Source organism: Xyrauchen texanus, chromosome 24 (assembly GCF_025860055.1).
Source record: "Xyrauchen texanus isolate HMW12.3.18 chromosome 24, RBS_HiC_50CHRs, whole genome shotgun sequence".
Classification (NCBI taxonomy): domain Eukaryota; kingdom Metazoa; phylum Chordata; class Actinopteri; order Cypriniformes; family Catostomidae; genus Xyrauchen; species Xyrauchen texanus.
The window spans coordinates 34,057,177-34,070,422 of NC_068299.1; the positions used below are offsets into that span (position 1 = coordinate 34,057,177).

The following is a 13,246-nucleotide window of genomic DNA, read 5'->3' on the forward strand; positions in this document are numbered from 1 at the left end:
CTCTCTAAAAAAGTTTGAAGTTTGTTTTAAATCTGTTTTAATGCCCTAATGGTCGCTAGTCGCAAAACAAGGAAGGATCACAAAAATAGTGTTGTGACTATCATTAAAGCACATTAATATCATCGCAGTATTAAATTTTTTTTGCTGCCTACATTTCAAGTAAATTGGACAACAGTATTAGAATAAAAAAATGTGGAAATGGAAAACATTAATAACCTTGCAGTGGTCTTACGTGTCAACATATGCTATTTGTGTCTTCTTGTCTCTCACACAGACAAACAAAGCGGTGACTAAAGGGGACTTCCACCATGCCAGCTCCAGCTCCAGACGTGCGCTTTTCCTCGCTGTGCTGTCTATCACCATTGGGACTGGCATCTACGTGGGTGTGGCAGTGGCTCTCATTGCATACCTCTCCAAAAACAATCACTTGTAGCCTTCCCAAGCACACCCCAATCTTACCTTTCAGCAGACGGACAGAGAATGGTTCACTTCAAGGCCAGCTTAGCTCTCTGGGGAAAAAAGCAACAGTCACGATATGGGACTCACCAGCAATGTGTTCCACTCCTGCACTTTTAAGAGTTGCCCCATTTGATTTAGAAGATTGTCATTTGTGTAAACGACCTGATCACCTTTCAGCATTTTTCTATCATGTGACATCATCAGTATTGTTTGTTATGCTCACTGTTTATGAAAGGGGAAATCTAATGCTACTCACATTAAATTTGCCAGTTAAAGTCAAAATGAAATCCAAATTGACCCTATTTACTTAGGTAATACACAGACAGAAACAGCATATTTCGCAATCAACATATAAGTTGTTCAAAAATTCTCTTAACAGTATAAAACATACTTAGTCATGCCCAATTTTCACTATCAATTAATTCCCAATGGATAATAATAATAATAGTAAAAAAAAAAAAAAAAAAAGTCCCATTCCACATTTTCCTTTGTTGAATATCCTTTTTCACTTGCAAATACTTCCGATTGCAGTAGTAAAATGAATTACAAACAGGGTTTCATGTTAACTTTCATCTCAGATTGTCACAAACACTATTTGGTATTTGGTCAAATATCTAAACAGTCAGTGGTTTTATTGAATGTTTTTTGGAGGTGCGTGATGTTTATCGAGAACACTATCTATATGAAGTGCCACAGTGCTTTCAAGCATTTTTAATAAGAGCTACTGAATCTAAAGTTATGTGACTCTCTTTTGATATTACAGACACTAAATGAACAAAGCCATATGGATGGATTGCTCAAACCTGTGCGTGGACTTTTTTTTTTCAGAATGTATGGATGGAGTCATTCTTGTGGGGCTGTAATATTCAATCTTAATGTCTCTGTAAATACGTCCTGATGCTTTCGGTTTCAATGTTAATGTATAAAGCTGTAACAACTGTCAAATTTTCTCCCATAATCTGGGAACCACCTTTAGCCAGCAAGCTTATGCTAATTAAATGTGGTCTTTAATTCAAACATGGTGGTTATCTTTTTTGAGTTTGTAACATGAGTATAATGTGTCATCCAGGAACAACTCCTCAGTGTTCACAAAAAAACAGGATGGATGGGAGGATGGATGGACAACTTATTCCTTTAAAAGCAGACAGCAACATTTGTCTCTTGACTTTCTCCGTTCTCTTTCCTGTAATTTTCCTGCCAGTACAGTAGCTCCCAGGGGCTAACTGAATCACTAATCACCTGTACATATTTCATAACGTTAGACTTCCAGATACATTAGCTACCTCATCTTCAAGCTGATTCATGTATTTAACATGCAAGTAGGACTGAGGGTAGGATCTGTATTCAGCTTTCCAACTAAAGCAGCGTGGGCTTCTCTCTATAGATGGAGATAAAATGACAAAAATAATGCTTAATTAAGGAAACCCTCATGTTGCCGGAGCAGGATGCTCATCTAGACAAAATTAATAAAGATTCTAGCACTAGGTACATATTAGCTGTGGATGGAAAGACAGAATAAAAGAAGAGTGCATTTGGGTAATTGAAGCATAACATATCCATGAAACTTTTTTAAATAACATCAAGATTTTAGGTTACATTTTATTAGAATGTATGAGGGAAAGTGTTTATTTTAGGTACTGTAACTGGGGATACCGAATTTTCAAGACTTATTTTTTAAGTTTGAATCATCTTTCTGCCCTCTCTTGTTCCATTTAAGTAATGACAAATTATTTATAAAAGTACACTTTTTTGTCGCCCAATTAATATGGTCATAAAAACATCACGCAGAATAATTATAAAAGAATTAGCAAGTTAAAAACCATTTCACACCGCTTTCCAAATGTCAGCTACCCATTTAACAGCTGAATGACAGTGTTTATATTTTAAGTAATCCTACGCAGTGTTGAGTAAGGTATTAAAGAAAAGTCATCCACAACAAATTACTAAATACTTTTACTGGCTTTCCTAATTACTTCAAATATATATATATATATATATATATATATATATATATATATATATATTTATTTATTTATTTATTTTTATTATATATATTTATTATTATTATAAATCAGTTTTAATTACTTTTAAGTTACTTTCTAAAAAAATACATTTCTTTGTTTTTTAGTTCAATGAATTCAAAATAATGTCTTTTCTTTTTCTTGTTCATTGCCACGTGTTTCTCCTCTTACAATGATTTGTAGGGGCGCACATCCTTTGGCTGTCACAAACACAAACAGATGTACATATGTTCTGTATTATTCATAAATACTGTTTCTTTTGGAATATGTGCAATCCAAATATTGTCTTATGGCAAATGGCAAATGATGGCAAATGACTCAGGAATGGAACAGACAATGAATATGATGATCAGCCGATACCTGAGACTACAACACCTGCACCAGGAAACAAGCCCCAGAGTTGCATTTGTGGCTGGGCGAAGGTAACCACCACTGCAGCCCTGAGAATACATCAAGCCAGGGAAAAGTGCTTGAAGGTGGTGGAACAGAGACCTCGCATCGACCACTACTTCCTAAGAAGCAAGTCGAGTCAGTCAAGTGAAATTCAGCGGCAGGTCAAAAACCAAAGTCCGCAGGACATCAATCCACCTGTCCCAGAGTTGGAAGAGGAATCGAGCACAGCAGCGCACCATGAGCCTAGCCTACAACAAACTGCAACCGAGACTAAGATCCAGGGGTGGAATCTGCTAATCAAGTGGCCCAAATCTTGTGAGAAAAAGGAGAGGGAAACGGTTAACACAGACCTCAGCAAAATCTTGGAGCAACTGTGGGAACTGCAGAGAATAAACTGGAGAGAATGGGAGAACTGATATACAGCTACGGAGCCGAACGCTTTGGAGCTGCGGAGAAGAGGAAGAACACATCATCCATCCCAACCAAGTCCAGGAGGTAGCAAGACTTATCAAGTAGAGAAGGCAGCTGAAGAAGCAGTGGAGGAAGGCCTCAGAGTTTATTTCTAACTACTGCTGTAGTTAGAAATAAAAAACCCGGCCAACAGCATTGAGGAGAGCTGAGAACCTGTGAAAGAGACGCAGGAAGAAGGAACAGACAAGGTCAAGCTTCTTCAAAGATCCTTTCAAGTCTGTTAAGGGTCTGTTCAAGAAGGAGAAAAGTGGCAAACTTGAAACACTGAAGAAAGAACTCGAAGCCCACCTAAAAAGAACCCACACCAACAGCCAGCGGCATGAACAGTACATCCCCCAGAACAACAGCTGGATGTCAGCCATCCTAAGTGGAGTGAAGTGGAAAGAACTGTACGTCGGGCAAGAGCTTCACCCTCCCCTGGGCCCAATGGGTCCCATACAGGCTCTACAAAAATGCACCAGACGTCTTAAATTATCTGTGGAGACTGATGAAGGTGGTGTGGTAGAAACAAGCAATACCGACAGCATGGCGGAGGGCAGAAGGCATCCTTATCCCAAAGGAAAAGGACTCTGTTAACATAAGCCAGTTTCGACAAATCAGCCTCCTGAACATTTAAGGCAGAATCTTTTTTTGTGTAGTGGCTCACAGGCACTCTGTCTACCTAGAAAGGAACCACTTTATCGACACATCAGTTTAGAAAGCAGGAATTCCAGGCTTTTTGGGTGTTTGGAGCACTCAAGCATATGGCATTAAATCCAAGCCGCTAAAATGGATGGAAGAGATCTCCACATTCTTTTCCTGGACCTCGCCAACGCTTTTGGCAACCTTCTATGGATGGCATTCAACTAATTCAGTGTCCCAGAGGCAATAGCTACCCTTGTCAAAACCTACTTCCAGGGCGTACAGCTATGCCTGATGACAGCAGAGTACACCACAGCATGGCAATGTCTGGAAGTAGGCATCATGGCAGGATGTGTCTCCCCGCTAGCCTTCACCATGAATAGGCTATGGAGAAGAGCAGCTAAAACCTGGCCTGTGGCTCCCTCCCATCAGGGCATACATGGATGACATGACCACACTCACCACAACCAAGGCATGCACCATGCGACTGCTGAGAGAGCTGCAGGAGATCATTGAGTGGGCCCGTATGAAGATAAAGATGAGCAAGTCCAGGAGCATATCAATCGTTAAGGGGAAGCTGTCAGATCAACGCTTCCACATTAGCGATGAGCCCACACCAACTGTGAGTGAGAAGCCTGGGACGCTGGTATGATGCAATCCTCAAGGACACAGACCAAGTGGACCAGCTAAGGCAGGACACCACCAATGGCCTAGAGAGTATCGACAGGTCCTTGCTTCCTGGCAGGTTGAAGCTCTGGTGCCTTCAATTTGGTCTCTTACCCTGGCTGATGTGGCCATTGACCATCTACGAGGCCTCAATATCAAAGGTTGACAAGCTGGAGACAATGATCAGCTCATTCGACAGAGAGTGGCTAAGTCTCCCCAGGTGCCTTAACAACATAGGGTTCTATGGAAAAGGCATCCTGGAACTTACTATCCCCAGTCTTTCAGAGGAGTTCAAGTGCACCAAAGTAAGGCTGGACATGACACTGACAGAATCCTGTGACCCATGTGTAGACCAAAGCAGCTCCCACCCTGGCAACTGGACCCCATCAGCAGCTTTACAGCAGGCAAAGTCAGCCCTCAAGCACAGGGACATTGTTGGCCACGTACAACAAGGGAGAGGAGGCCTTGGCCTTGGAGAGAGCAAACCATACTGGTACAAGGCAACTCCATCTCAGCGATGAGGTCTCCTGGTCGAGGAGATGCACCGGCCAGAGCAGGCAGCAAGGTGCGCAAAGGCCATTTCTAAAGCAAAGCAAGGGCAGTGGATGAGATGGGAGGGAGTTGAGAAGAGAAAGTTATCTTGGAAGGAGTTGTGGGACATGGAAGCATTTCGAACTGGTATAATGAACCAACTTCATTATACGAGCCACATATGATGTCCTGCCATCTCCCACAAACCTCAGCCAATGGTACGGTGATGGTAAATGGTCTACACTTATATAGTGCCTTTTTAACCTTAATGGTATTCAAAGCACTTTACATTGTGACACATTCATACATACATTCATACACCAATGGTGGCAGAGCTGCCATGCAAGGTGCTAGCCTGCCATTGGGAGCAACTTGGGGTTCAGTGTCTTGCCCAAGGACACTGCATGGAGTCATGTGGGCTGATTTGAACCACCAATCCTGCGATTAGTGACCGACCCTACCAACTGAGCCACAGCTGCCCACAATGAAGACCCTACATGCCCACTCTGTCCATCCCCAGCAAACCTGAAGCACATTCTCGTCGGCTGCAAGACAAGCCTTATACAAGGCCGTTACACCTGGCGGCACAATGAAGTACTGAAGTGCCTAGCAGCTACACTAGAGAGCAGCCGGACAGCCATCAATGTCCTGCCTCCTCAGTCTTCCGATCCTGCACCAGCAAGAGAGTTTGTCCAGGAAGGTGCAAAGCAACCCAAGGCCTGCACTTCAAAACCAGAGGCCGGACATCTGGGAGTGGCACGGGACTGGAAGCTACTGGCGGACCTGGAACAGAGCCTCTGCTTCCCAACTGAGATCGCCATGACTAACCTCAGACCGGACCTTGTGCTTTGGTCCACCTCAATTCGCACCACCTACATCATAGAGCTTACAGTGCCCTGGGAGAATGCTGTGGAGATGGCCTATGAATGTAAGACGCTTGAGTACGCTGAGCTGGCAGCTGATGCTGAACAGCATGGCTGGAAAGCTAAGGTTTGTCTAGTGGAAGTTGGCTGATGAGGCTTCGTAGGTATGTCAACTACCAGGCTGCTTTAGGACATGGGAATCCGAGTCCAGGCCCAATGTCAAGCCATCAAAGCCCTCACCAGTGCAGCTGAAAGGGCAAGCCATTGGCTCTTGATTAAGAGGAGAGACAACACCTGGGCTCCAAAATAACATCATGAATGAGATGACGTCGAGGGGGGTGAGCCTGGAATGCCAGGCATCATCGCTGAACCCTCTGGAGGTGTAGTGGGCTCATCAGTGAAACGCTGAGGAAAGAGGGTACCCACTTGAAAACCCTGAGATGCCATCATAACAGCAAGGACTCAAGGTATGTGCAACAAACAAGTGATTGTATCACCTAGTCCTAAATAGAATTGATTAAAAGCAATTCACTTAACCAAAAATCAATAACTTTAAACTGATTACAAGACTTTAAAATGTAATGTGTTACACTATTCTTTTGTACACAAAATGCTATTTGATTACAGTAATTCATTACTTTGTAATTAGATTACACCCAACACATCCAAAGAAAGTTACTACATCAGTGTGGATTGTTATATAAAGCATTGTCTAGATTTATCTCAGCAAATCTGCAATCCTAGCTCATAGTTTATATTGCTTAATATACAGTTTAAATCTCAACTCTCTCTCTCTCTCTCTCTCTCTCTCTCTCTCTCTGAGAGCTTACAGTAGCATGTATACAGAGATGAGATGAGTCATTCATTTGAGTTTACATCTGCAGCTTTCCACTAGCAAGAGAGGAAAGGACCACACCAGATGTATTACACAAATAAAATTGATTAGTACACGTCTCTGGAATACTTGATTCTGACTGGTCAGTCGCAGCACTCTGTGGTCAAACATTTCTGTATATTGACCAGGAAACTGTATAATTGACTGTTGTCATAACAACCGAGTTTAACTGGACTAGTTTCTCATGTCACTCTATGGTCTATGGACACGTAATAAAATCATTCCAGCACAAATTGATATTTCATGCCCATTAATTTCATTATTTGGCAAGTAGCTGTGTAATAACTGGGATAATGTGCAGTCAGCCAGTACTTATCACAAAATTGGAGTTATTATAATGACTGACTGACTGCACATTATATCTTACTTATATGCCAGTGTAATGAATTATCATAATGTAATAATATTTCAGTTATCAGTTTATTAGCAACCATTTATTAAAATGTATTCTGAAATTATTCATTTTTTTACATTTATAATGCTTACTATATAATAAATTAAGCTTACACAATTTGCATAATTGAATGTTTTTTGATCTACAGCTTTAAAATAAAAAATAATGCTTTATATAATTAACTTTATAATATTATATTAAATGTTTATAAGTTGTACACAATCTATCAACTACAGGAACATCAACTCCTATAGTGGATTTTGCTGATACCAATAACTAGGGTTGTCGAAAAGGGTTATAATCAGTCAAGGGGCCGATAGTTTTTTAAAAATGGATTTGTAGAATGTTACAAAAATGTCTTAGTCTTTCCTTACTACTGCAGGTGAAGACATGGAGGCTATAAGAGTTCAAAATTAATAAAATCCCTAATGCAGTTTGTGCCACCAAAATCCACTTCTAGACGCTGCTGTTATACTGTATACTGCACACCAATTTGTTCTAACTGTAGAAACCTCCAGCACCGGCCATAGAGAAGCACAATTTTACCAATAACCCATAGTTCCAAAGAGCAACGATCGGCACCGATTAATTGGTAAAATCGATATATCAGTCTACTTCTGCTACCAATTTGCAATTTTTTAATCTGACCATGAACACAAATAAGATTTCAGAGCCTCTGCAGAGGGGTAGATTAACAGTAAATAACAACCTACATTTTGATATAGAATGACTTCAGAAGACTTCGAATATAGTATTTGTAGTATGGACAATTTATGGAAAATTCTCCCTTTTGTGTTCCACTGAAAAAATAAGAGCATATGGATTTGGAACAACAAGAGTGTGAGTATCATTACAAAATTAATTTTGGGTAAACTGTTCTTTTAAAATGGTGGAGATATGAGATGGTTTTGTTTACAAGACTAGCAACAAAAATTTTATGACCATCCATCTGTTGTTGTGAACCTGCAAATTTCGTTCATGTCAAATACGGTTGTTATTCATAGCGCAAGCATCTGTATCTACACAGCTCCTGCTCTCATTCTGCTAAAAGGGTTTAATGGCAGCTGGGTGTAAGAGTCCAATTAGCCTAACGCAGTTGTTCCATGTTTATGATCATTTGCTGAGATGTGATCTCAAGAGCTGTAATAATGTTACAGGGGGTTGAATATGTTTACTCCATCTGTAGGCTTTTGGGTAAGCACTCTCTCCCACTAAAACCCAAACTCTTGACACCATAATACCTGTTGTACTGACTGAGTCATAGATGGCTTTTTGTAAAAACTGTGGTTTACCAGTCTTGTAAATGGCAGATCGAAATTACTATTATGGACTTATCAGACTGTCCAGAGATCTTATAATTCCAGTGAGCACCTAAAGATTGGAAATTCATCTGTTAGTGTAAACCGATTTTGCTGTGAATCCTGCTATTCCAGAGGGTATTATTGGAAAAAATGAGTCACGTTCTTTCTGGTTTATGTGAGGTGCATGCCAACTGAGCTGGTCGTATGTATGGATCCTCTCAACATCAATGCGTAGAATGTTCCACGCCACATATCTGCTCAATAAATGGCAGGCTGTAGTCAGGAAACTGACCTATAAGGGCAAAATGCAGTAACTACACCAACACTGAAACTGAGGGGAAAAGGCTTCAAAGTTTTATACTTGAATATGAGTAAATCTGTCCATTTTAGTTTTTTAATTAATAATTGACATTATTCAATGAAGTAAAATTGACATTTCTTCATTCACCAACAGACACATGCAATGCTGTCTTAGAATTTGGCCAAAAGGAGATATCTTTGAAGGCAGTATGATTAAAAGTACAGTTCACCCAAAAGTTTTAATTTCTCTCACCATTTACGCTCTCATGCCATCCCAGATGTTTATAACTTTTTTTCTTCACCAGCACACAAATAGAGGTTTATAGAAGAATATTTCAGCTCTGTAGGTACATACAATGCAAGTGGATGGTGACCAGAACTTTGAAGCTCTAAAAAGCACTTAAAAGTAGCATAAAAGTAATCCATATGAATCAAATGGATAAATCAATGTCTTATGAAGCAATATGATCTGTGTGGGTGAGAAACCGATCAATATTTTAATACTTTTTAACTATGAATGTCCACTTTTACTTTCAATTCCACATTCTTATTTTATTTTTTGGCAATTTGCATTTGCCACCTACAGGGCAGGGAGGAGAATTTATAGTAAAAAAGGACCTAAATGTTTGCATATTGCTTCTGAAACATGAATTTATCCACTGGAATCGTATTAATTTATTTAACGCTGTATTTAATGTGCGTTTAGCGCTTACAATTTTTGGTCACTATTCACTTGAACTGTTTGGACCTACAGAGCTGAACTGTTCCTCTGAAAAAAAATATTTGTGTTCTGCAGAAGACAGAAAGTCATGCGCATCTGGAATGGCATGATGGTGAGTAAATGATAAGAGAATCTTCAGTTGTGGGTGAACAAACCTTCAACATGCTGTCTAGGCAGCTCACTGTTTGGGAAGGAGCCATAGACTCTCAACCACACCGCTTATATAGAATGTTCTATAAATGACAGATCACTGTGCTTTGGCTTCTCCCACCTCTGTTGAAGATTTTTTCTGCAGTAAAATTTCACAGTCATATCAAAGACTTGAACAACATGAAAAATGAATAGACAGGTAAATAAATTACTCACTGAAATAGGAAAAAAAGAAATGCTTGTGCATTGATCACAATGGCAAGGCCTTGCGCTGAGGTGTCTGGCCAAGGAATCATTGCTGCTGTCTTTCCTCCAGGGCCATTAATTAAAAATGAACAACGATTGAGTTTCCCCTGCACACAAACACAGCACCTAGAGATCCTTCTGCAGACAATCCAGCTCTGTAGCGAACTCTTACATGCATGTGATGAATCTTTATTTCCTTTACAATATGTGTGCATGAAATGAAAAAATACACAAATAAACTATATGTCTATATGAGTATATGTCTTGATAGAATGACATGGTTAATTTAAAAATATACATATTTATATGGTTTCACAGCTGTGTACATGTACTTTTTGTCAACACCATCAGATATTTATGAAAGCACTCAATGTCAAAGTCAGTTTCCATGTTTCACCAACTAGGACTTATTCCAAAGTTATGTAAGTTGTCTCATTTTTAATCATTGCATATAATCATGCTTATCTGTGTTGTGATATCATGATACTCTCTTATGTAATTGGGTTGCAGCAATTACATAGATAAAACAATCTTTTTTTTTTTTGGTGCAAAGTTTTTAAAAGAACCATTTTTGAAGAATCGTTTTATAGTTTAAAGAAGCTTCTGTATGGCTTCATCACCCAAATGTGCCAGCTATGTTTTATTAATGCAGTCCTGTAGCCTCTTTTGTGCCATCTCTCAAGAATCAGCTGACTAATTAAAGTGACAAAGAATTGAAAGGATTTACAAATTAGCTAAGGTATGAATTCTTGGAATAAAGGTTAAATATAAATATATATATATATATATATATATATATATATATATATATATATATATATATATATATATATATATATATTAGTCAGTGTTCTTCCATGCTTTGGGACAAGAATGCCGAAGTTAAAAGGGAAAAAAGCAAAACGTTTTAAAAGCAAAATGTTTAAAGGAATAGTTCACCCTAAAATTTAAATTCTCTCATCATTTACTCACCCTCATGCCATCCCAGATGTGTTAAAAAGAAAATACATTAAATTAAATGTAATTAAATTATGCACATTATGCACACCAGGTATTAAAACATCTTGAAGGTTAATTGTACTGAAAAATGAAACTTAATAAGACATAATAATAAAAAATACTCCCATTACTATTAGATGTGTGGTTTGAGAAACAACCTTCAGTGCAGTTTACTGAAAGAAAATGCCATTTCAATTTATTTACAATAATACAATTGCATAAGTAACACTAAACTGAACAGTAACCTGTGATTCGCATCCCTCGTCTCATTCCAAAGCCTCGTTTCTTTCTTCCATGGTACATAAACGTTTATTTCATGTTAATATCATGTTTCGGTTTGGGATGTTAAAACTTAGGAAAACTCGACAATAACGTTGTTCATCATTGCAATCATTATTAGTTGTCTGCCTAAAAGCTCCCTTTTTTCAGTGCAGTTCACTGATTAAAAAGTTATTATGTAAAAAATACTGGTGTCAGGCAAATATTCCACCATGACTCAAATTCTCCTATATACTGTCCTTTATTTTCTTTCCTTTTTCAATCTCAGTACACATATAAATAATGTTTGTTGTGCTGTCTGAAGATCAGAAGAGTAGACCCAAATGTTCCTGACTTTCTGTCTCGTCTGTTGAGACACAGCACCTATCAGCACTCATCCTGAATGAAAAATAAACGTATTTGTGCCTCTGGCTCTCTCATGAGGGGAGTCGTGCACATCAACATCAATCACAGCAAAGTATCTCAGACAGGTTCATGGCTTACATGATGACTTCTTTTTTCAGAATGTTAACCTGAGCAAGTAAAAAAAAGCTGTATCTGTGTATTTCATGAATATAATGTATAAACATGTTTAACAGATCCCAAAATTATTCCTTACTTTTTTTTTGTAGTACTGTTGTCAGATGTCTCAATCATAGTAGTAATTTATGTGACATAATTTGCAATCTTAATAACATTTTGGAATGTAAGTATTATGATTAAATTGTTGGCATGAAAAAAATAATTAAGTTGTACATTATAAAGGTGTGTCTTAAGCCTTTGGCAAAGTTTAGCCAGGGAGATGACTGCTCTAAATGCATTTTGAAGGTTATTCCATGCTTTGGGACAACAATGCAAATCAAAGAGCAATAAATAGGCTCACATTTAACATGATATCAAGAGTACGACAACTAATTACTATCTATTAATTAACTAGTATTAGTGTTGTACCATGTATTACAATCACACACACGCAGACACACACACACACACACACACTATATATACCTGTACATACATACACACATTACATATACCGTATATACACTGATCAGCCACAACATTAAAATCACTGACAGGGGAAGTTACATTATTATCTCGCTACAATAGCATCTGTCAATGGGTGAGATATATTAGGCAGCAAGTGAACAGTCAGTTCTTGAATTTCATGTGTTGGAAGCAAGAAAAATGGGCAAGCGTAAGTGGGGTGACTTTGACATGGACCAAATTGTGATGGCTAGGCAACTGGGTCAGAGCATCTCCAAAACGGCAGGTCTTGTGGGGTGTTTGCGGTATGCAGTGGTTAGTACCTACTAAAAGTGGTAAAGAAGGACAACCGGTGAATGGCAACAGGGTCATGGGCGCCCAAGGCTCATTGATGCATGTGGGGAGCGAAAGCTAACCCGTTTGGTCTGATCCCACAGAAGAGCTACTGTAGCACAAATTGCTGAAAAACATAATGCTGTCCATGATCGAAAGGTGTCAGAACACACGGTGCATCGCAGCTTGCTACGTATGGGGCTGCTTAGCCAGAGTGCCCATGCTGACACCTGTCCACTGCCGAAAGCGTCTACAATGGCCACATGAGTGTCAGTACTGGACCAAGGAGCAATGGAAAAAGGTGGCCTGGTCTGATGAATCACATTTTCTTTTAGATCATGTGGATGGCTGGGTGCGTTTGTGTTGTTTACCTGGACGAGATGGCAACGGGATGCACCATGGGATGAAGGCAGGCCAGGGGAGGCAGTGCTCTGGGCAATGTTCTGCTGGGAAAACTTGGGTCCTGGCAGTCATGTGGATGTTACTTTGACACGTACACCCTACCTAAAGATTTTTGCACACCACGTACACCCTTCATGGCAACAGTATTCCCTGATGACAGTGGCCTCTTTCAGCTGGATAATGCGCCCTGCCACACTGCAAAAATTCAGCAATGGTTTGAGGAACATGACAAGGT

At 39.4% G+C, this 13,246-nt stretch overlaps 1 protein-coding gene across 2 annotated transcripts in view; it reads left to right on the plus strand.

The window, feature by feature from the left end:
* Nucleotides 1–1,453, plus strand: part of LOC127617789 (synapse differentiation-inducing gene protein 1-like) — a 56,142-nt gene extending 54,689 nt beyond the window's left edge. Inside the window, exon 5 of one of the 2 annotated variants that reach the window (XR_007967377.1) lies at nucleotides 275–393. Coding sequence is in view for 1 of the 2 variants with exons in the window: in XM_052089862.1 (XP_051945822.1) it covers nucleotides 275–433 (159 nt within the window). In the remaining variant the exon portion in view is untranslated. Of the gene's footprint in view, nucleotides 1–274 lie in introns of both variants that reach the window. The other variant, XM_052089862.1, reaches the window with a different exon arrangement.
* The last annotated feature ends 11,793 nt before the right edge of the window (nucleotides 1,454–13,246 follow it).